Source organism: Hippocampus bargibanti, linkage group LG14 (assembly GCF_051943395.1).
Source record: "Hippocampus bargibanti isolate YZ-2025 linkage group LG14, ASM5194339v1, whole genome shotgun sequence".
In the NCBI taxonomy this organism is placed as follows: Eukaryota; Metazoa; Chordata; class Actinopteri; order Syngnathiformes; family Syngnathidae; genus Hippocampus; species Hippocampus bargibanti.
In genome coordinates this window covers 9,207,713-9,231,058 of record NC_142747.1, presented here as the reverse complement: position 1 = coordinate 9,231,058, position 23,346 = coordinate 9,207,713, and the positions used below count along the sequence as shown (strand labels likewise).

Sequence of the window (23,346 nt, the reverse complement as noted above, 5' to 3'; positions counted from 1 at the left end):
TCCAACAGAAAGGGTGTTTATCGAATTCTGGTGGGTGTTATTTTTTTCTTGAGTCGTTTCAAAAGGAAGAGGAAACAAAGCATGACGGCAGGGAAGTTGAGCTGAGTGGAAGTCTGGGACAGAGGAGATCATTAATGAATATAGTGTCACCTCTCACCCCCACTGTGTCCCAAGTGGAGATTGTTGTTGATATAGCTGCTTGGTTGATCAAGTTAGACAAAGAAAGAGGAGGTGCGAGGAAGGCGGGATGGAAAATGAGAATAAGTGGAGTCGCGTTTGAGATAATTTTTTTGTCAAAAAGAGACCGGTTTACATGTCTGACTTGTCGCCAAAGGTTCTGAGTTTGGGTCATTGATCTTATCTTACACATGAAGTTTGCATGTGTGTGTTTTTGGGTACTCTGGTTTCCACAGACATTCCAAAGGCATGCATTTCAGGTTAATTGAATACTCTGAATTTCCCCTGGGTGAATGTGACTATGAATAATGCTTTTTTTTTTCTTCCTGCCACTTGCCTGTGATTCTATTGTGGGAGAGCGCTACAGTAACAGTTGGATAAATTTATAATATGACGTTCCATGAAAACGTGTGATCGCAATATTCAAATGCCTTTAGATTTGGATTGGATTAGCCTTTATTAGTCTTGCGGTGGAGAAATTTATATTTCACAGCAGCAAAGTTATGAAAGGAAAAGGAAAGGAAGAAGTAAAAAAAATACAGGTGATGCTATAAAGGCAGCCACTCTTTCAAAACAACAACAAACAAAATAACAAATAATATGACACAACACAAAATACATACAGTCATTCAATCTTAATCTCTTACTACACCCTCTTTGGTGCATAAAGTATTTTACATCTCAAGTAGTGTCTTGGTCTATCTAATCATCACAAACTGATAAAACAAGGAGGCCGTGCAACAAAAATCAGGGGTGGTCTTGAAATGCCAAATGGGGTAAATTGAGGATATCCAGCAGCCAAACAATCTTCTGAGCCACATCCTGCTGTCTCACTGCAAATAAGTTCCTCTGGTCTAATAATCGGCGTTCGAGCGTGCCTAGGGGATCTTCATCTGGTGCATCAAGGCCATCCAGCTGTGTGTTAGCCTGGCACTCACACACACTCGCACGCACACTCGCACGCACACACGCATGCGCACTGACATCAATGCCCGATCAAAGCAAAAACACGTGGTTAATTAGTGACGACGGTATTTATTTCTCATTATGCTGTGCAAGGTAATTTATTGGTTACCATTTTTGCTTTCCAAGAATTTGATTGTCTATGGGTGTGTACCTGTTACTTTGTAGCTGAGATTTTTAGCTATTGAACCTTAAACAATTCTTATGGTGAAAATGTGGGATGTTGAGAACCTGGCATCTGCAAAAGATAGACTCCTGTTTTGTGGGCTGTAATAAACCCGCTGTTGATACAATAGAGGTTGTGTCAGTCCAATTGTCATTTTGTGTTTGTTCTGCGGTGCTTTTTCAGGACCTGGACTGTCTGCAGATCCAGCTCGAGGAGGTTCGCTTCTTTGATCTGTTTGGCTACAGTGAAGACGAGGGAGGCTGGTTGTGCTTCATGTGCAACAACCCCGAGAAGGCAACAGGTACTACATACACACACACACACACACACACACACACACACACACACACACACACACACACACACACACACACACACACACACACACACACACACAGGATGATTACCTGCAAGACATATCTCCTCAGCATATCAAATGCAGTCGGTTTCTTGAGACTTCATCATTGAAAGCATTCCAATGAACCGTATGCAGGTGACTCCCGAGTCCCTTACAGCATAGTAATGTTTTTGCAAAGTATTCCAGGTGACTAAAATGCCCGCCCGGTTCTTTGTGAAGGATCTACGTCGTCTGTCAATCATCTCTGATTATTTGACTTTGGAGGAGTGACCCGTTTTCGAAGAGCACTTAGCCGCGATAATGTCATGTTGTTTGTACTACAATTTCCATTCCTGAATCACATTACGTTGACTGCCCGTGTGCGTGTGTGCGTGCGTGTGCGTGTGTGTGTGTGTGTGTGTGTGTGTGTGTGTGTGTGTGTGTGTGTGTGTGTGTGTGTGTGTGTGTGTGTGTGTGTGTGTGTGTGTGTGTGTGTGTGTGTGTGTGTGTGTGTGTGTGTGTGTGTGTGTGTGTGTGTGTGTGTGTGTGTGTTTGCGTGTGTGTGTGCATGTGCGTGTGTGTGTGGGGGGGGGGGTACATTGGATTCTTCTATTGTTCATGATTGCAGTGGATTTTATTTTTTTCGTGTGCACTCTCATGGTCAATTCATTATGAGGATTTTTTTTTATCCCCTACATCATCTTCTTTCTTTTTCATCTTCCTGAAACTAGCATTTTTCGAAACATGCATTTTACGAACTGAACACACTCAATACACGGGTAAACATGCCTCATGGGGACCAAGTCGCCCCAAGATAGCAGACTTGGTCTAAAAATAGCTCACCAGTGAGATATGTCGAATTATTTTTGGGGTTGCACTCTAGCTCTCATGCAGTGATGTATTTGCACGAGTGGTGCTCAGAACCTGCTGCTTGGCATTTTTCTTGCAAGTGCGTGTGCCTGCGCAAATGGCTACAGGTCGACACGTGTCCTCGACTGACTCTGTTTCACCAAAAGGCTTTTATGTGTAAAAATGAGAGCAGATGGTACACATGCAAGTCATGTGAAAAGCATAATTCGTTTTTAATAGACAAGTTCTATTCACGTCAAATGTGTTGAAAGTTTCACTCTGGATGTACTCCATGTGATCTTGGTGGGGGTGGGAGTGGATTGCGTGCAAGCAGGCAGTGAATGATTTAGTTTAATCAATTTCTGTTTTCAGTTGTAAGCTCAAGTCTAGTAAGCACTTTCAAAAAATGGTTGTTATAAATGAGTCGGCATGCTATTGTTGCCCGTTGTCCCAAAAAATTTAGCTGACCGTTTTCATATCAGACAAACCTGAGTTGGATTCAAATGCCTCATTGGCCTGCAAACATCCTTTTGATCTAATATGTGAAACATCAATATTTGCGTTAAAAAAACTGGCTCATGATCAACCGTGTCATGTGTCAGTCATCCAAATGAACAGTGTCCAACTTTCCGTGTGACTTTGGCATATTAAAATAATTGATCGTGACAGGTCTTACATTAAATTTCCATGACTCAAAAAGAAACTCACATTAAACAAAACATTTGTGTGTGTATGTGTGTGTGTGTGTGTGTGTGCATGTGCGCGTGCATGTATGTACGTGTGCATGTGTGTGCACGCGTGCGTGTGTTTGTGTGTGTGTGTGTGAGTGTGTGTGTGCGCGTGTGCGTGCGTGTGTGTTGCATAGAAATCCAGCTGGAAAAATGTAAGCAGATGCTTTCATAATAAAAACACATGAACTATGTGTGTTTCTGCAACACACACACAAAAGTTAAACAACATACAGAGATGAAAAGGTTTCTTCAGCCGTCATCTATACTTCTTTGTATGTGTCGGACGTTTCGCTTCTTATCCAAGAAACTTCGTCCGCAAACTAAAGTCTTACTGGTACTTTAGGCCATATATATATATGCGCTATGATAGGTCCCTGCACTCAGGTTGGGGGGAGCAGAGAGACAAACACACACAAATATAAGTCAGCATCTTTAGCTAATGCTTCTCAATAGATGTTTTTGGGCAGTTTGGGAGAAATTATTTAAATAAAGTCCTCCGGCATCCTGTTAAGATATGGCAAAGATCACAGGAACACATTTTTTTATCTGACAATTTGACAGACATCATAACATTACCTAAAAAAATCTGAATATTGTTCCATTAATCCTTATATAATTTGCATCGGTTTATAAAGTACACCGTCGGCTTTTGGGAAAATTGAATTCTTTTCAGGCTTATAATGTGGAAAATACGGTCCTGTATTTTCCGGTGTATAAGGCGCTCCCAAAAGCCTTCATTTTGATCAAAAGCTGACCCTCTGCCTTATACGCAGGTGCACCTTATATGTGAAGTAATATTGAGCAATTGTTTCCAGATGTCTCGTGACCAGCCCAGAATGTAACCGTTGCCGTACTTTACTTACCAGCTACACGGGGTGATTCTCACTTGTAGTCTGACAGGTCCTGGGTTCAAATCCTGGACAAGTCGGGAGCCTTTTAGTGTAATATGAGTTTTTAATGTGGCTCCTTTGTTCTTGAGCAGGCTACCTCCAGGAGTGCTGCATGAGTCATTCCATTGAGCCTGCAAATTGTTATTCATAATGACACTTCCTCTTAAAATGCCTTCATACAAAGTGTGACTAAATAAAGACCAGTATTCTTCAAGACTGCAATCGGAACACGTTGTTAGGTGATTTTTTTTCTCGACTTCACTATACTTTTTAAAAAACAAGCAGATTTGCGACGGTATCTCTTTGTAATTGTCCCATCGCACTCAGGGCAACACGGTGGACATGCATATCGCGTGTAAGGCCTGTGACAAATGCTGCCCATTGACATTTCTCCCAAATCAAAAAAAGTGCAGGCATATTCGTGCTGCCGAATGGATGGAAAAACAATCGGTATCCATTCCATATGACGTACACCAACACAAAGTGACAAAAGAAAACACAAAAACAACAAAAAAAAGCAAGGCTCGTGAGAGTACTTGCTGACGGCTGCCTACTCGAGCGCCATCAGATCAGAAATCGATCAACGGAGACCCAAAAAGATGTGTACCCATGAAAATTTCAATTGTGGCTTTGATTAAAAACCTATTCATTTCAAATTACAAGCACACATTATTCAGTTTATGGAAGACCATCCACCAGTTTCAGCTATTTCTGTCAATATTTAGTCAATTTATGGCTTTCCCAAGATGTGTTCCAAATGTCCACCATTTCGTTGCAAGCAAACCTGTACTCGTCTGACAAAGTAGTCAATCACTTTTACACACTCCTCTTTCGGTAGAAAACATTGCTGCAGTGAGGGTCTCAGTAGGATGCATCTTTTTGGGTCACCCTGTATTACACCATGATCACGCGAAGCAATGAGATCATGTCTTCCTGTTCTTGTTGGATATTCGTCTCCAGGTGTGAATCAGGAAGGTCAACCTCTCATCGAAGGAAAGCTGAAGGAGAAACAAGTCCGCTGGAGGTTTATCAAACGCTGGAAGACTCGCTACTTCACCTTGGCGGGAAACCAGCTGCTCTTCCGGAGGGGCAAATCGGTACGTTCGTGATGATGCAACATTCGCACATCCAGCGTAACTGCAAGCAGATATCTCCAGGACAAACAAGAAAATAGGCTTCATCAAAGGGAACATGAACATATAAGCAATCGGTGTGCCTTTTGTTCTCATGTGTTAGCGGCCTGTCCATTGGTTACCATGTCAACGTCTAAGTACGGAGGTCTAGGGTTCAGTTCCTGCTCCAGCCTCCCTGTATGAAGTTTCTATGTTCTTCTCATGCCTGCATAAGTTTTCGCCAGGTACTCCGGTTTCTTCCCACATCCCAAAAACAAGCATGTCGGGTTAAAGGACAACCGACGTCTCCGGACAAGTTGTGTCCATAATTTGTAAAATGGCTTCAAATGACTTCTACTGAGTGTATTTTACAAAGATTCCACCGCATATAGCTATATTTTACGTTCTAAGACTCGCGCTGAATATTCCGGGAGTCTTGTTTTTGAGTTGATGACGAGTCCTCACCCTACGTCACTGAAGGTGACGCCCCTGACCGAAAAAAAGGACACATTGTAGCAGTCCTTCCATCACGTCAATGCATTTTGCTGTACTTGTTTGCACCAAAAAGAGGCAGAAGAGGGCGACAAAGCTCCATGTAAGGAATTTATCAGCCTGTGGAAACGGACTGATTAATTCCTCACACGGAGCTTGGTCGCCATTTTCTGCCTCTTTTTTGGTGATACTTTTTTGATTTCCCCCCAATGTTGCCTCAAAATGGCACGGAATAAATTATTTAATCGATTGCAAACATGTGTGCTTTCCTCTTCAGAACTATTTGAATCATATTCATAACTGGATGTGTAACAAGAAAACATATTCTCCGAATCTGAAGCCATTGTTTTGATTCTCCAGCAATGCAAGACGTCTTGGCGTGATGTCACGAACTGGGGGCGGGACTTTCTGAAAATGCCCAATTCACAGCTCAATTTTTAGCAGATTTTGGACACTTTAAGTCATTTTTATTGTTTTTTTGCATTTGACTAAAAATATCATACTGCGTGTTTTGGGTATTTTAGATTCTATAAAACGTTTTTCTGATGTCAGTTAAGAAACAAAAAAGTGATGTCGGTTGTCCTTTAATGCAACACTTTAAATCGCCCCCAGCTGTGAGTAACAATGATTGTTTGTCTGTGTGTGCCCTTCAATTCTTCAAGTGGAAAATTGAACCTCCTCCATGATCCTCACACTGGTCAGTGTTGGAGTTTTGGCCCCATGGCAGGGTTATCCAAGAGTGATACATATTTTGTTTTCATTCCAAAACGGCGACTGGGCAATTTGCTATATTTCTATTTCCTTAAACATCGTTTTATTTTCTCAGACATCCTTTTATGATATCACATTCTGTCCGTCTTTACATTGTATTATTTTCTCGGACTTCTGTTTTCTACTATTACTTCCGGTCATGACATCACGTCCCTTCGGCCTTTACAAAAGCTCTCCCAAACAGCTCTTCTTCGTCTTCCCCTCAGGCTGCCTGCCCCTCTGTGGGTCGGCAATTACATTTTGTGCCGTACCAAAGATTCAACAATCTTTTTGTTCTTACTTTTAATTCCTGCTTCATTAATAATTACCCTAACAGCGACGCCATATTTGTTTTTTAGCAGCAGTCACAACTGGCAATGTTGTTTTTTTTTCCCCCTCGGCTCTCACTTTATCCTTGTCAGCTCTTGCCCAAGTGTTGAGAAACTTCATCCCACATGGGGGATGGTGAGATTCCACAAAATGTTATTTGGTTCCACTCATAAATGTAGTTTTTCTTGATCAATTTTTTTTTTATATCAATCCAATGCGCAATGTTTCTGTCACGCTAACTAGCAATCCGTTTATCCCGCCCTACAGCCAAAGTTAGGTTAGTGTATTTGGAAATATTTTTTTCTGAAGCGACCGATTCTTGACTTTGGACCTCCTGGGAGCCGCTGTACCTAATGTTGCGGTGAATTAATAATTGCTGACGTTTCCCCGTCTGTCTGTTCCGTGAAGCAACTCATGAATGGGTTCCTTTAGTGTACGTCTTGGTAAACACCAAGAGGCCACCCAGGGTGGTGACCACAGCACGAGTCAACAAAAGCAATGTGGAGTTATGCGGTTATCGCCGCACAACTTTGGGTTTTCCAAGAAAAGACAAGTGCGCATCTGCCCCACCACCCCCTCCCACGACAATTCCAGACACATTGACGAGCATATTTGTCACATTGTGTTTCCAACCCCGCAGGCGCTTCACAACAACACATTTCAACATTCAGTCGGGTAAAATCATTCGGTGTGTGTGGTTAAGCATCCGGGAAGCGGTTCGGCGATGCGTCGTTGTGAAGCGGAAATGACGACAATGCCATTTATCTCCTCCCGCTCCTTTACAGAAAGACGAGCTGGATGATATTCCAATTGAGCTGACCAAAGTACAAAGCGTCAAGGTAAACCTCAGCAGCACCAATCTTCTATTTCATCAGTACGCCCCTTAAATCCACTTCTCTGAAGTCTGACTTATTTCTCCGCCAGGTGGTGGCCAAGAAGCGGCGAGATCGAGGCCTCCCGCGAGCCTTCGAGATCTTCACGGACAATAAGACATACGTGCTGAAGGCCCAAGATGAAAAGCATGCCGAAGAGTGGCTGCAGTGCATCAACGTGGCCGTGGCTCAGGCCAGAGAACGGGAGAACAGAGAGGCCACCACCTACCTGTGAACTCACCGGAAACACACACACAAAACAAAACAAAACACCCATTCATCAAAAAGTTGGAAGTGCGATCATGTTGTTGATGCACGTAATATTTTCAGGGATGCAAATTATTCATGACAAATACATAAATCAAGAGGCTCAAAGAAGAGTTCTGTTCCCCATGAGATTAAATTGAAATGTTTGTAATGATGATATTTATTGTGTACACACGCCGTGAACTTAAAGGACAAGCGACGTCTCCGGACAAGTTGTGTCCATAATTTGTAAAATGGCTTCAAATGACTTCTACTGGCCATATTTTAATAAGATTCCACCGCATATAGCTATATTTTACGTTTTAAGACTTGCGCTGAACATTCAGGAAGTCTTGTTTTTGAGTTGGTGACGAGTCCTCACGTGACGTCAGAAAAGGACCGCCTCCTGACCGTAAAAATATGCATTGTAGCGTCTTTCCATCACGTCAATGTATTTTGCTGTACTGTTTTTTTTAAACCCTTGTGTTACATCCAAAAGCCGCCAGCAGAGGGAGTCCAAGCTCCATGCAAGGTATGTATCAGCCTGCGGAAACGGGCTGATTCATTCCTCACAGGAGCTGGTCGCCATTTTTCTGCCTCTTTTGTGGGACGTTACATTGCGGTCCATATGCCTCAAAATGACACGGAAGGACTTCTTTAATCGATGGCAAACATGTATGCTTTCCTCTTCAGAACTATTTGAATCATATTCATAACTGGATGTGTACCAAGGAAGCATATTATCCGAATCTGAAGCCATTGTTTTGATTCTCCAGCAATGCAAGACGTCTTGGCGTGACGTCATGAACTGGGGGCGGGACTTTCTGAAAATGCCCAATTCACAGCTCAATTTTTTGCCGATTTTGGACACTTTAAGTCATTTTTATTGGTGTTTTGCATTTGACTAAAAATATCATACTGCGTGTTTTGTGTTATGCTATAAAACGTTTTTCTGATGTCAGTTAAAAAAACAAAACAGTGACGTTGGCTGCCCTTTAATTAACCATAAATTCGTGTTTGGAAGGTCTGCATGAATTACACAAATATTTTGATACATTGTCTGAGTGGCAAATGGTTTAAAGCTGATTAGCTCATTAACTGCCAGACGATGTGCAAAAATGTGTCCACTCCAGTGCCAGGGTTTTTATCATTACCACTTGAATTCCAGGACCCACACAATATTGAGTTTTAGGATTACATAAAATTTCAATGCAGAGTAAGAAACCTCACTCTCTTCTTTCATCAGAAAAACAGTTAATTTCTATATGATATGAATCTGGAGTTATATGAGCATGAAATGAGGACAGCTGTCCAAAATACAATGCAATACATACATAATGGTTGATATAGCGCTTTAACAACAGCTGAAGCTGGAACAAAGCGCTAACAAGAATAAAAGGCAAATGTTGCCTCTTTGTGGAAGGGAAAACACATTGCCAGAGATCTGACCAGCGCTTTATCGGCACCCCCCGCAAGAAAAACCAAAACTCGAACAAATTCGGGAATGGCGCTCTACGTCATATTTTCAAATCCTGAATACATGTGTGAATGGGAGTGAATGAGTTAATGCATGTTTTAATCAGATTAATCACAGAATGAAATTTTGAAATCAACCAATTTTAGTGGGGCAACAACAAAATGAAAGCAAGATTTTCGATGAAATTCTTGATCATCTCGTTGTTTCATGAACGGACCAGGCCGCACGTGGGCTCGTTTTGCCGACCCCCCATGGAGACAAAATCCCACATTTTGCGGTTTGAGTGTCTTATTTCATTTCACCTTCCTGTAAGGAAAGCCTATTATTCCAAATGTCAAAATATGCTTTCAATGTGTATATATTACAACATTTGGATGTGATTGTACGGAAACGGTTGATATTTTCTTTTTCTACTTTCTGTTTGTTCCAAAGAGAGCTCATATTGCTTTTGCCCAAATAGTGGAATAATGGAAATTTACTCTAGTGTCAGAACAGTGGTCGAGTTGCTTTTCTTTCGCAATCGCTGTATGGAGTGGGATATTTTTTTGCGATCCCAAAGCCAAACTTGGTGCTTTGCAGTGATTGCAAAACTAATGCCTCATAGTGGAGCGAATATTCACATTTCACACATCTAGTAATGCAAATATGAGTTGAAAGCATTGATGACCTTTTTTTGCAGTGGTCATCTGTTCATTGTCGGAGTGATCTTCAAGACCCATCTGCCAAATAGGAAATCCAATTTGGTTTCATCATGATTCATTTAGCCATTTTCAGCAGTAAAAAAAAATCACGAATTAATTTGATAACATTTATCCATGAACAATGAACAGCTTTAAAACATTTTTTCACCACTTGGCGCCAACTGAAAATAATATACAAGGATTGGATTTGGATTTGCCTTTATTAGTCTCGCAGTGGAGAAATTTACATTTGACAGCAGCAAAGATTGACGGCCATCACAGCACAGCTTGCAAATGTGATGAGCCATGATTGTTTTTTTCCTTTTCAAATTTTGTTTTGATTTTCTAACTATCAAAAACTTTGAACAACTGTAGACTGTTGTACATTTTAGGTGAAGCAATTAGCCGCTAGTCTCGTCACATTGCGAAGCACAAAAACGCCACGCAGGAAAGGTCAGAGTTAAGATGCGAAACATAATGAAGCTAATTTCCAAGTCCCCATTTTTGGAAGGCCATTTTAACATCACATTTAATAATTTTCACAAAAAAGTACAAAATAGTATTTTGATACATCACAAAAATGTGACATTTATTTTGTATGACACAATCATGTAATGAATGTCCATAAATTGTCTTCCTGTTCTTCATTTGAACTATTGATTCGCTGCATGTCTCAATGTTTCCTTTTCTGAGTAGTTCATCTATGAATCATTAAAAGCTAAATCAAAGTCTGCAATAAAAAATGTATCTGGACAATTTAGGCAAATTTTAGCAGAGTTGTTTGAAATCCCGCACCATTTTTCAAATACAAGACAAATCAATCACATGGCGTATTTCATTTTTTGGTTCCAAAATCTGACTTTCATACCCCATCTAGGGAACCTGGGAAGCTATTGCACCCCCAGGCGTGCATTTCACGTATTGCACTTTGTGCAAGGCACTCAACTACCCGCATTTAAAATCAATTGGTGTGTGTGGGGAGCCTCTTAAAACTCACAGTAGAAGTGGAGGGACGAAAATAACCAACGGAGTATTTTTACTCATTTATTGAATATAAATTGGACATGAATAGTTGTGTATACTAAAACCATTGTAACCAGTTGACAGCCCCAATTTTTCTTTAAATTAAGTCTGCATCATAATATGTAAATAACCGGTCTTTCAGAAAAAACAAACAAGACAAAAGGGCTGCCTGTAAAATTCTGCGCTTTACTGAATGCTTTTGACATTTTCATCCAAACTATCCACTGTGCAGATGGCTTTAAAAAATTAAAGCATTGACATTTATACCAGTGGACATCAATCCCAACTTTACACTGCAAATAGATGCTTTGCTACTTGACGTGTAACGTGAATCGATCAGCTCGGGCAGGCAGGGAGATGTTATGCAAGGTGATGCTATGTGACGTGACATTGCGCCAAGCCAGTCGGTGGGTCCTCACACAGTCCACATTGAAGCTAAATGTTAGCATGTGTGTGACATTAACGGAGGACTTGACAAACTGGGTGGCGGCTTCTGGCAACAAAACAATTTTCCATCTGCTCCCACAAAGGTATGAAAATGAGCATTCTTGAGTCAAATGAGGGACATGTTTGGAAAACCCGGAAAACAAATCAGGAATCCTAAACGTCAATGCTGTCTCTTGTGCACTCCAGAAATTATTTACATTTAGGAAAAGCCTCGTCGCCAATGCGAGCGTCAGCGTCTGTGTCTTCCGTGTCCCGAATGTCCGCTGCTACTGCTGTGATGTTTGCCCTTGTGACCACGCTCGCGCTCTCTGTCCCTGTCATATGACCGCGACCTCTCGCCGTCTCGTCTGTCTCCTCGATGTCCGGCTCCGCGCTCGTGTTTGTGCTTCTTCGAGGATGATGCGTCAAAGGCGGCGCGATCTCTGTCCCTGTCCCTTTCTCTGTCTCGCTCCCTGTTGGCTTTGAGCGGCGTGCGAGAGCGCGACCGTGAACGTTTCCTCTTGTGGTGGCCGCCACTGCCGCCGTTATTGTTATTATGGCGTCCACCGGTCTTGGAGTCACTGTTGCTGTGGTGGGCCGCCTTGGATTTGAGGTGAGGGAGGAGAGGCGAGGGGGGATGTCTCCGAGGCGAGGGACTCCGGCTGTGGGATCGCGAGCGTGAACTGTATGTCCCAGAGCGACTGCGCCGGCTGTTGTAACTGGAAGAGGAACGGCAAAAGATGGAAGGTGAGCAACATCGCCGAGGTGGCACGTGACCCAACATATTGTATTGACTTACTGTCTGCGAGGGGATCGCGTTCTGGAACGGGAACGCGTTCTAGATCGGGAACGGCTGCCGCTCCGGCTATTCCTCCCGATCTTTGCCTCCTTCCTCATTCTGATCCAAAGAGAGGGAAAATTAAGTGTTAAGAAATTGATTCTAATGTATCATTGTTGATCTATGCTAGCAACATACAGCGATGAACATATTTGCCAATCCATCAGTTTTTAGATAGCTAGAAATTACAGTCACGTACATGAGTCACAGCATTTCTTACCCGTTGTGGGGACTTTTGGTCATCTGCGTGCGACTGTCTGGCTCTTTCTTGACAGCTTTGACCGTTTGGCTGTTGGGGGACTTCTCTTCCACCTTGACCACATTTGGGGAAGAGGGTTTCGACGCAGGTGAGAAGCCCCCCATAGTGGTCAGCGCCGGCGTGCCGTCCGGATTCAGCCCCTTTGCCTTGAGCTTAGCTTCGGCCAGGGACATCTTCCTCCGGTCCACTTCCTTCTCCAGTTGCTCGTAGTTGGGCTGCGGATCAAGTTGTGCTGTCAGTCAACAGATTGTGCATCGAATATGCATACCGAGAAATTCCACTCAATCTGTCACCGCTTGCAGCACTGCAATTCGTGGTTGAATGCTTTGATCCTCTCCTCTTTTATCTAGAACTGCTTCATGTAACAAAGAAGGTACAGAACGTGCTTAAGAATGAATGACTGTGTCTTTGTGTTGTCATATCTATTTTTTGTTCTTTCGACTTCAAGATGGCGCCGTGAGAGTGGCTACCTTTCCAGCAGCTCGTGTAATTTGTTTTTCTACTTCTTTCATAACTTTGCTGCTGTGAAATGTAAAATTCTCCACTGCGAGACTAATAAAGGCATATCCAATCCAATGCAGTGAATGCATACCTGCCAACTTCTGAAACCAGAAAAGCCTCATAATACGAAGGGGTGCAGGGACCGCAGGATGAAGCCAAACGATTTTTTAACATTACAGCTACTTAAAATGAGGTTAAAAACACCGTACAAATGTTGATGAATGTCAAAGATATACTTGTGAAAAAAAACCCCAGATTTCAACTTGTCAATCATGAAAATATCACGTTTGCTACTATTTTGAGAAAACAAAACAGAAATATTTTACAATGAACCAAACAGTTAATAATCAATCTTGTTTGAAAAGTACAATGAATTGTAAGACATTGTTAGTAACTTCAAATATGCACATCTAACCTGCAGTCCTGTGGGTTGACAAAAATATTAACAAACTGAAATTTGAAAGACATCCACATTAACATTACCTACTTGCTTGGAAGTATTCCTCACGAAACAACTGTAGTCTTGTTTTGAGATTTCACACTTTTTGTTGCTTTTTCCCTCACCATTTCATAACAATGATAAAACTGATTTAAACTACTGATTCCAGGAAAGACTCATAGCACGTGCATTTGCAATCCATCAAAAGGAAGCTAACACTATGCCAATCGCCAGTTCTAAAATTTAGATATTATCCTTTGTGATCTCGTGTTTTGGATGAACGTTGGGTATTCACCATTTTTATGATTTTTGACTGTTTTATTGGGGGGAAACCGTAATTTTCATTAAAACCGTAACCCAGAATGGGATAATGAAAACCGTACTCATGATGGCAAAATCAGAGTAGTTTGCAGGTATGCACTGCGATTGGTGCTTGAATGCAGAAGATGTACGTGCATAAACATACCTTCTTCCTTGTGTAGAGTTTAAGGGTGGTGACGCAGACTTCTTTAATGTCATCGTCACTGGCGCCGAACAGCATGTACCACTGCGGTTTGGAGGGCAGGGGGATCTGGGAGAAATAGAATTTTACAGAGCGTGTTGAGGATGCGAGGAAAAAAACTAGCTTATCTGTGCTCTCAGATCGATAAGACGCAAAGCACACGGCCCAATGCTATTTTTAATTCTCTCACCTGTAAAGCTCGGGCAGCAAGGAATATGCAGGCACAGGCAATGGTCTCGGCTTGGAACCGTACAAACACGTTTGTCCTTAAGCTGTCATTCATGTAATTCCTTGAAAGACAAAGAGCAAACAAAACATAGCATCTTCTCTACACAAAGCCACCGTCTTTCATAGTTTCAAAGACGGACATTGCCAAACTACTGCAGACTACAGTGGTACGTCAAAGGAGAAATTCTTTCAAGCTAGTCAGATGCAAAATCTAGTTTGAATATTTGATATTTAGGGGAGACATCCCACATCACGGAGGACTAATTTCTGATACCTGAAAAGGAACTGTGACTGTTTTTTTGAGTCGTCACCACAAGGTCTATATCAAAGCACTTATGGCACTCATTTAAGGTACTTCAATGAGTAAAATTAGGTGTCATGAAGGTCAAAACGGGCAGTCATGGACGAGTGATCAGAAATATTTTGTCAAGTTGTTAAGCAAGGTTTACATTGGCTTGCTGAAGCTTGTTTTTTGAACAGCAGCCTTTGATTTGGCTGTTATGAGAAGCATCGACTGCCGTTAGAGATTACTAAAATTTCAAATTGTCGTTGGCCAGTTGCCAATGACACAAATGTATTTTCCTCCATAATCGGACCCTTGTGTTACGAATTACTACAATTGAATGAGATGTCGATAGTACATTTACTCTGGAATGAATGTTTCTATACGAGATATCTTTATGGAAAACATTCAGAAAGTCAAATTTGAGGTACCATTTTGTATAGCAGAAGCTGAATGAAAGCTAACAATCGCCCACAAGATGGGATATATGCAAGACTTTTGTAGAATAGGTAATGTTTAACTTTGTCCATTTCTCTCTGGGCATCCTTAGGGAGTATTGTTTGTCACAAGTTTCGTCTGAAAGCCTTCCACCCTGACATGACCAGTTGAGACGATGACATGCCATGGGAAACATGCACACAGTGAGATGAAAAAAAATAAAGTACCTACACTAGTTGCCACAATCAGATTTTTAGATCTGAAGGGACATGGAAGCCAAAAAACATTTAAGGTCGACATGCGCAGAAGGCAGCTACTTTTGGGGAAGCCAGCAGTGTGCAAGCTTGAGGCCAAACTGTCGCCATATTGTATTATCCAACAAGACACTTCTCCACAAGACTAACGATTGTTGCTTTGATTGAGTGAAATTGCTGTGCAAAAAAAGCCGGGACATTGAATTTTCAATGGATTGAGTAAATGTGGTGACATTAAAAAATGGAATGTATATTGGGCAAAAACATGGGTAATCAATGTCATTGGGAGGCAAGCAAAATGGGGGAAAAATGAAAAAAAGGGGATCCACATGGTAAAAAAGAAACTCAAAGAACTCGACAAACAACCCTCACAAAATCTGAATGCTTGGCCAGGCAAAAATACAAAGAAAAAAAAAAATCTTTGCAATGTTAGCCCGGTGCATATGAAACATGTGGTTTACTCGTTTAATTAACAGCGTTATTTCACAGGGCTCAGGGTTTACGGATCATTGAATATGAGCCACAAGATACTTGAATGGCTCAGCATGGAAAAATTATGCCAACAAGACAACATGCCAACTTGAATTGTGTCTGATGTGAAGCAAGAAGGGTCCTGGGAGGCAAAACCTGAGAACTGGATCCGCCTGCAAAACAGACATGTCTGGACAACACGTCAGTCGGGGACATGACACACTAATACTGTTTAAAAAAATTACCTGCTCCAAAAAAATAATTGTGCTCAATATGCTTAAAAGTAAACTAGAATGTGATTCCTGAAAGCCTTGGCACAAAAAAACAAAAATACAAATCCTTGTGAAGAGCCAAGAGAAAATAAGACGATGTAGGCTGTTGGGAAAGGCCCCCCCGCAACGAGTCTCAGCATTGGGACTGGCTGCCAGCCAAAGGGGGGAGGCTTCCTGAGGTCATGTGGTTGGAGGAGGCAGAGTTCAGAGGTTCTTTATGTGACTTACCAGCACGGACTACCCTTTAATCAAAGAGTAGAGAGAAAGGACAAAGTTAAATCACGCTCCCTGACACCAGTAACATTTTTACAGCACATACAGGCACGCGTGTGAGACACGTCACATGGGTGCTAAAATACAAAGGCCGGCGGTACGTGAACCGGATCAAATGGGAGTAAACTGTTTTACAATGATGGTCAATTAGCATTGCTGGAAGATACAGTGTTTCACCCAAATTGGTTGCCTTTTAAGCATTTAAAAGATTCATCTTTATGAGCGATTTTGTTTTTCTACTTTCATTACTTTGCTGCTGTGAAATGTAAATTTCTCCACTGTGAGACTAATAAAGGCAAATCCATCCATCCATCTTTAGCCCAGGTTGTGTGTCTGTCTGCTGAAACTTGTTCTCTGACACAAGAGAGGAAAGTAGCCGAAGGTGAGATGGAAAACAAAATACAAAACTTACCAGGCAGTCTGGACCAGAGTTTGGTTCTTTTCACACTCCAGAACTTGCAAGTACATGACTATGATCTGGATATGAGGGGAAAAACGTTTCACAATTTGTTATCATGGAGGGATGACTGCAAGAGTAGTACAACACCTGCATCGGGGTGTAACCTCACCTTGTGTGGATGCTTGACGTGTACACAGAAGCCCAGCTCCTTGAGTATTCGCCGCTCAGCTTTGATGACTTGATTTTTGGTATTTATGTAGTTCTGATCAAGTATCAATGAACTCGGGGTCCTAGTTTACAATGGAATCAAAATAAAAGATCGGTTCCTTCTTTGGAGAACCTCAAAACCACCAAAAAAGAACCCTTCTGTTTCAATGTACTCTTAAGTGTTCTTTTTTCTATTCCAACCAACTCAGCGGATTTATTAACTGCATGCCTAACTGTCTGCTGGGGTTTGAGGACTCCTGTGGTTCTGTAAGTCTAGAGGATCTGTAGCTGTCAAACTCAAGTCAAAGCCCGTCACACCATTGAAATATCATCCATGGTCGTTGCACACAATATCTAAAACCCATAAATTCCTTATGACTGCTAACATCTTAAAATCATCTGGAGGGTTGATGACAATCCCCCTCAAATGGGCAAATGGACAATGAGAAAATATTTAGGAAGACCACATAATAGTGGTCCCCAACCAGCCTGGCCATGGGTCAGTTTGGAACCGGGCGGCGGCAGGCGGCCTACGTGAGAAAACAAAAATGTTTCGGTACTTCGGGTTAATGTTTTTTCAAAGGCTGGAAAAAGACTTTCTTTTTTAAAAAGTGATCAGAATTGCCCAGTTATAGCACATTACGTTGGCTCGGTTGTGGAATGTTAACATAGGTTAATCAAAGGAGTCAAACAAACAATACGTGAGGTGAAAAATGAATTTTAGCAATGCCATTGAAATGTTTGAGAAGGAACAATTCAAAAGTAAATTACTGAGTCTCGTAATGGGATATCTATAAACTATGTGGATAACCACTTTAGACTGTGACTCCAACTTCAAGTGATGAATCTTAACAAATTGTGAGAAATTAACAAAAACAGATGCTCGACGGAGCGTTTTCAAGTACTCCCATGCTTAAGTCATTGGACAACAAACAACAGTGCTCACGATGTGTACGTAGATATGTAATCCAAGTTGTTATTACCTACACCACAATAATATGGGTCATTTTTGGCAACGAACAAGATGATATTTCGAAAACAGCCGCAGGCGACAGCGAGTGAATGGGCTTTTGCACTCATCACACTATCAAAATGCATGGTGAGCAGTAGTCAAGAGAGAACTACATTACCCAGCAGTCTGCAGATTGACGGACAGATACTCAAAGCTTAGACTGAACCACAGAAGTCTTCAAGGTGCCCAGGGGGCCAAGGACCTCCAGCCAACCTGTCATCCCCGATCCCAGTGCCCCGAGGTGGCGCAGACCACGGGCATCTCCCACAGGAAGGGGCCTGGGCGAGGAGATAGGCCCCCTTGGATCATGGTTGTCATGCCGACTGCTTCATCTTACGTACCATTCCACATCACCCAGGCTTTGGTAAATGTAGCTGGTCGCTGTTAGTTGGTTGCAAGGGAAAAAAGAAGCCAAGTTAATGCCAAGGTCTGATAGTGCTGCCATGTACACTTCTAATCAAAACTAAACGCTCACACTGCCAAAGCAGTGTCGTTATGACCTATGAGGATCTTCAGTGTTTGTTTTATAAGTGGCAGTCATAATATATGTTTTACATATGCAAATGTACTCTTGTGAGGGGAAAAGTGATAGGTGCAAACACTTTAAAAATACAAGGGAAAAAGAAGGGCACTTTTGTTGAGTAACACTCACACACACAAAAATATCACACTTGCTTGTGAAGAGGAACTGAAACACGGCTGGACGATCAATCAAACGTTATCATTTAGATTTAAGCTTCGATTTCTTTGAAATCGTTAAGGGATGGGGAAAAAAATTGACCAATGTGCACAAGGGGATTTCCAATGTTATGAAAATACCCTAAATGCACCATACGGCTTCCTTAGCATTTTTCCCATAATCGTTCAGCCCTAGACTAAAACATGTTCAACCATGAAATAGATTTTTAACAAGAGGAACGTGTCAAAAGCACATATACTTACTTTTTCACTCTAATCTGCTTGAGGTGATGAAACACGTTGATGACATCTCTTATTCGCCTGGGTGCTTCTTCAATCTTGGAGGCCAAGTTAATACATGCCATTGCAACAATCTAAATACAAAATGAAGCACAGGGTTGCAAGAAAGGGGTCGTAGAAACTGAGATAAAAACACCACAAAAATACAAGAAGACTACAACGGCGTCGTAGATTTTAAAAGCTAGCATGTTTTTAAATGAGGAGTTAAGAATTATTGGATCAGATAAGGAGGAATAAGCAGCGTTTGAAAGTGTCCAACATGGCGCCCGCCAACGTTCCACCGACGACACGCTAGCAAGAGACCGCAACAGCAGCCCGGAAACTTACCTCGAAACTATGCTTGACGAAGGACTTGGAATAAAAAAATCGATGAAAAAGCACCTGCCCAGTTGCCATTGCCACCTGTGGGGGGGGGGGGGGGGGGATGCAATACGTTTATTTTTAATGCTTTCCCTCGAAAGAGCACAATGGGCCGACGCCATTTTGATTCCACCACGCCAGCGACATAGCAAACTAGCAGCTAACCGCTAACAGGCCATCGCCCATTTGTTTACCAACTACCATTGATCTGCAAATCACGCTTTCAAGGGACTTGAGGATATTAACCTGGGGCAAACGGAGAAGGATGCCTGCCGACTGAATCAGCTCACATCCCAGGATGCGAAGGTCGGTCTCGGTGTGGAGGTCGAGGCCGTCGAGCATTGACGGCGTCGGAGAGAGTCTGTCCTCTGGTATGAGAGAGTTGTCGATCGCGAGGTAAACTTCGGAGTAAACTTTATCACCGATGAGAATGCCATCGTTGGTAGTCGATGCGGTTGACGACACCGAAAGGGGTCCTGCGGCCATCTTCTTTCGGGAAATAACGATGACGGCCTAGGCGATCAGTCAGCTACGAAACGGAACAGGATACTGGAATCAGATAGTGACGTCACAAAGCTGTGCGTTTGCACACGTTAGTGTACCTCCGAGACGAAAAGTAGTTTTAAATTAAAAGTACGTTAAGGCAACAAAAAAATACGCTCACCAAAGAGCTGCCACACAACCCAAAACAGTATTTTAAATAAAACAAATATACTGTATTTGCATTACTGTACTGTATACGAAAGAGAGAGAGAGAGAGAGAGAGAGAGAGAGAGAGAGAGAGAGAGAGAGAGAGAGAGAGAGAGAGAGAGAGAGAGAGAGAGAGAGAGAGACAGAGAGACAGAGAGAGTGAGAGTAAAAATACACTTACCGGTATGTTATTCCTCCGTGCATGAATAAATCTGGGGAAAACGCGATTTTTTTTTTACATATTCTGAAAATACGTCTGGGAGGCGAAATGTCCGACACCTTCAAAAAAGTACAGATGACGGCTGAAGAAACCTTCTCATCGATATTCTGAAAATCCATCTTTTAGTCCCATAACAATTGCATTCACAGAAAAGCAGTAAAGCTTGTGAAAGAAATTAAGCAGTCCTGCCTGAGGTCGTCTTCGTCGCATTTGTGCTTTTCATGTTTAATGTCGTAATTTTCATGTTTTTTTCATGAACGTTTTCTTGTTTCTAACAACACGTCTGTGTAAGCTCTCAGTCGTACAGGAGTGGTCCATCGATGAGAAGGTTTCTTCAGCTGTCATCTGTACAAAAGTGAAGGTTTCGGACGTTTCGCCTCCTATCCAAGAGGCTTCGTCAGCGAACTAAAGTCTGACTGGTCGTATCGGCCCCATTTATATATCCCCACTGATTGAGTTACCCCGAGGGACCTCTTAGTCGGGTCCCGAGGGCGCAGACGTTCATGCGCAGACGACGGATGACACTTACTCGATAGGAACAATCAGTGGGGCCACAGGGAGGGGTCCCTTGCCCCCCCCAACCTGAGAGTAGGGACCTATCATAGCTGTGTCCGGCTCCACCATGTCTGGACATTAGGGATATATAAATGGGGCCGAAACGACCAGTCAGACTTTAGTTCGCTGACGAAGCCTCTTGGATAGGAGGCGAAACGTCCGAAACCTTCACTTTTGTACAGATGACGGCTGAAGAAACCTTCTCATCGATGTTTCTAACAACAGTTTCATGTTTTCTCCCTGGAGTGGCTGCAATCCGTTTATGTATTATTGAATTTCTGAATGCGCCCAACTATATACTACGTGATATCTGTGCAGCAGCACACACACATACGCGACACAAATAGTATTGCGGTCAAATAATGGACAGCGAATATAAATAATGGACAGCGAATCCGTAAAAAACGACGTATTTGCTGTTCCGGTAACATACAAATTTAAACCGAGGGAAGCGGAGGTCCCAACTGCTCAAATGACGTTAGTTACGGGAAGTTAGAGACTTTTTCCTTTTAGCTCTGGTACATATCCATCCGCCTATGTTCTTTCCTGCTCTTGTGGACACAATGCACGCACACACAATATCAACATATAAAGTCAAGAAAGGTTTTTGATTGAAATTTAATAAAGTATTTCAAAATGTTACGTTTAATGCAATAGTTGAGTTAGTCAATATTGTTATATCTTTGTCATCATGCATTCAATACAACGCGGATCTATAGTAAAATTATCAGATAGTAATACAATTTATAAATGTATAATAATAATAATATGAATAATACATTTGATTTATAAGCACCTTTCAAAACTCTCAATGACATTTTGCAGTCACAGGATTTAGCGGATGGCATGTTCAATGGACTACGATTTTATACATGGTGCAGCCCGGTGCGTTGCAGTTGTTCTGGAGAAACAGCAGAGGGAAGTACAAACCAACATTGTATTTTTATTGCAGCATGAACAAACTATTGGATTCAAAATATTGTATTGGTTACAGGTTCAAACGTGGTTTGTCACATACCCCCTAAAGTAAACAGTGACTTCCTCTGTGTTCGCACTGGGTTTCTCTGGTTACTTGTTGTTTTTCTTAATACAATTCATGCTAGTTTGAGCGTCGATTCAATAACGTGACTATAATTGTCTATATGTTCCCTCTGATTGATGACAACCTTTCCAAGGCGTGTCATGTTTCTTTTCCCCCCTCAGCTGTGTAAGGCTCCATCTCATCCGTAACATTATAGAGGACAATATATATTGAAAATAAAAGGCCGGGTGACAGTTTCCAATAAAACAAGCAACTGAATAACAAAACAGTACTCACCCCCACCCCAGTATGTTATAAACAAAACCTAGATTAACATATGATCAAACATTGAGTTATTTTTGGCATGTTGCCATCACAATTATGTGACTATGTAATGCTTAAAACACACTATAGACAATTGAGGTGAGGCGTTGGGTGTTTGCAATCCTGTAGGGGTGGTATCGGTTAGATCTTCCATTGATGTACATAATTGGGTCTTTTTGACGCAGTTGCATGTTGGCCCAAATTACACAAAAGTTATGGAATAACACGCACGGACACAGTGTGTACACATGCGTGTGCTTATTTTATCACTTTCATTAGCACACTGCATGAGGTGGCAGACTGAGGCTTCATTGTCTCCATTATTAACCAACACCTACGACCAGCATCTCCACACTCTCGCACTTACGCAGTTACCACAACAACAAGAATACTCAGCATTCTTTCTCCCGTTGCCTGGGTGACTTTAATTACATAGTGTGGGAGGACTTACGGGATGGCAAAATTCCGGCAGAGAGAACCATAATGAAGTGGGATGAAGGTATTCAGGGGACACCGCATGACGAACAAGAGCTTACAGGAGTTGTGTATACAAACGCACACCAGTCATCCGTGTGCCTGTGTTTGTGTGTGTTTGTGTATATGTGTGTTTGTGTGTGCGTGTGTATGCATGCGTGTATAGTGATCAAGATATCGAGATGCAAACATGGCCAATTGCATGCCAATTTTATCACTAAAGCAATAGTAATCGTGAGTATGAAGTAAAACTTATCATGCGACAGCTTGTTAGAAATATTAATGTCGCTACAGGTCATATTTTTCTCATAATGCTACATGCGTTTCACACCAATATGAATCATGAATGTTGCTTACTGGCTTACTTTGCCAATATGGCCTGCTGTACTGCATGCGTACTTAAAGCCAGAATCTAACTACAGTAAAGTCTCTTTATATCGATATCGGATATATCGATAGTCCCGGTTATATCGATACTATTTTTATGCACGCACGGAGAAAATTACATGGAAACAGGGTCGGATATATCGATAGTCCCGGTTATATCGATATTTTTTCGGACTCCCTTGAATATCGATATAACGAGACTACTGTATTGTTTCTTACACTGGCTTGTTATATGGAGAAGAGGATCTCATTACAATGGCAACCCCGCGCTAACTGACTGTGAAGTTGATATTGTTGATCGGTCTTGAGTGTTGCACATTGCTTTATTCAATGCTGTAATAAAAGACAGATTTTCCAGTTTGTTGCAAAATCCATTTTCCTTAAACCTATCATGACAAATCACAGATCAAATATGATACAGCACGACATCATGTCTTGT

General features: G+C 41.9%; 2 protein-coding genes across 2 annotated transcripts in view; one reads left to right on the top strand and one right to left on the bottom strand.

Annotated features, from left to right (window-relative positions):
- The window catches only part of veph1 (ventricular zone expressed PH domain-containing 1), a 34,465-nt gene extending 23,972 nt beyond the window's left edge, over nt 1-10,493 (top strand). Inside the window, exons 12-15 of the mRNA XM_089014631.1 lie at nt 1,490-1,607; nt 5,074-5,210; nt 7,583-7,636; nt 7,722-10,493. Coding sequence (XP_088870757.1) covers nt 1,490-1,607; nt 5,074-5,210; nt 7,583-7,636; nt 7,722-7,904 — 492 coding nt within the window. The 3' untranslated portion in view covers nt 7,905-10,493. The remainder of the gene's footprint in view (nt 1-1,489; nt 1,608-5,073; nt 5,211-7,582; nt 7,637-7,721) is intronic.
- Nucleotides 10,494-11,102: 609 nt separating this feature from the next.
- ccnl1a (cyclin L1a) lies at nt 11,103-19,795 on the bottom strand. The gene is made up of 10 exons (XM_089014629.1): nt 19,483-19,795; nt 19,204-19,278; nt 18,841-18,950; nt 16,849-16,969; nt 16,692-16,756; nt 14,251-14,350; nt 14,025-14,129; nt 12,580-12,833; nt 12,321-12,419; nt 11,103-12,240 (listed from the first exon to the last, which is right to left on the bottom strand). The coding sequence occupies exons 1-10, from the start codon at nt 19,720-19,722 to the stop codon at nt 11,772-11,774; spliced, it is 1,638 nt and encodes a 545-aa protein (XP_088870755.1). The 5' UTR covers nt 19,723-19,795; the 3' UTR covers nt 11,103-11,771.
- Between the last annotated feature and the right edge of the window lie 3,551 nt (nt 19,796-23,346).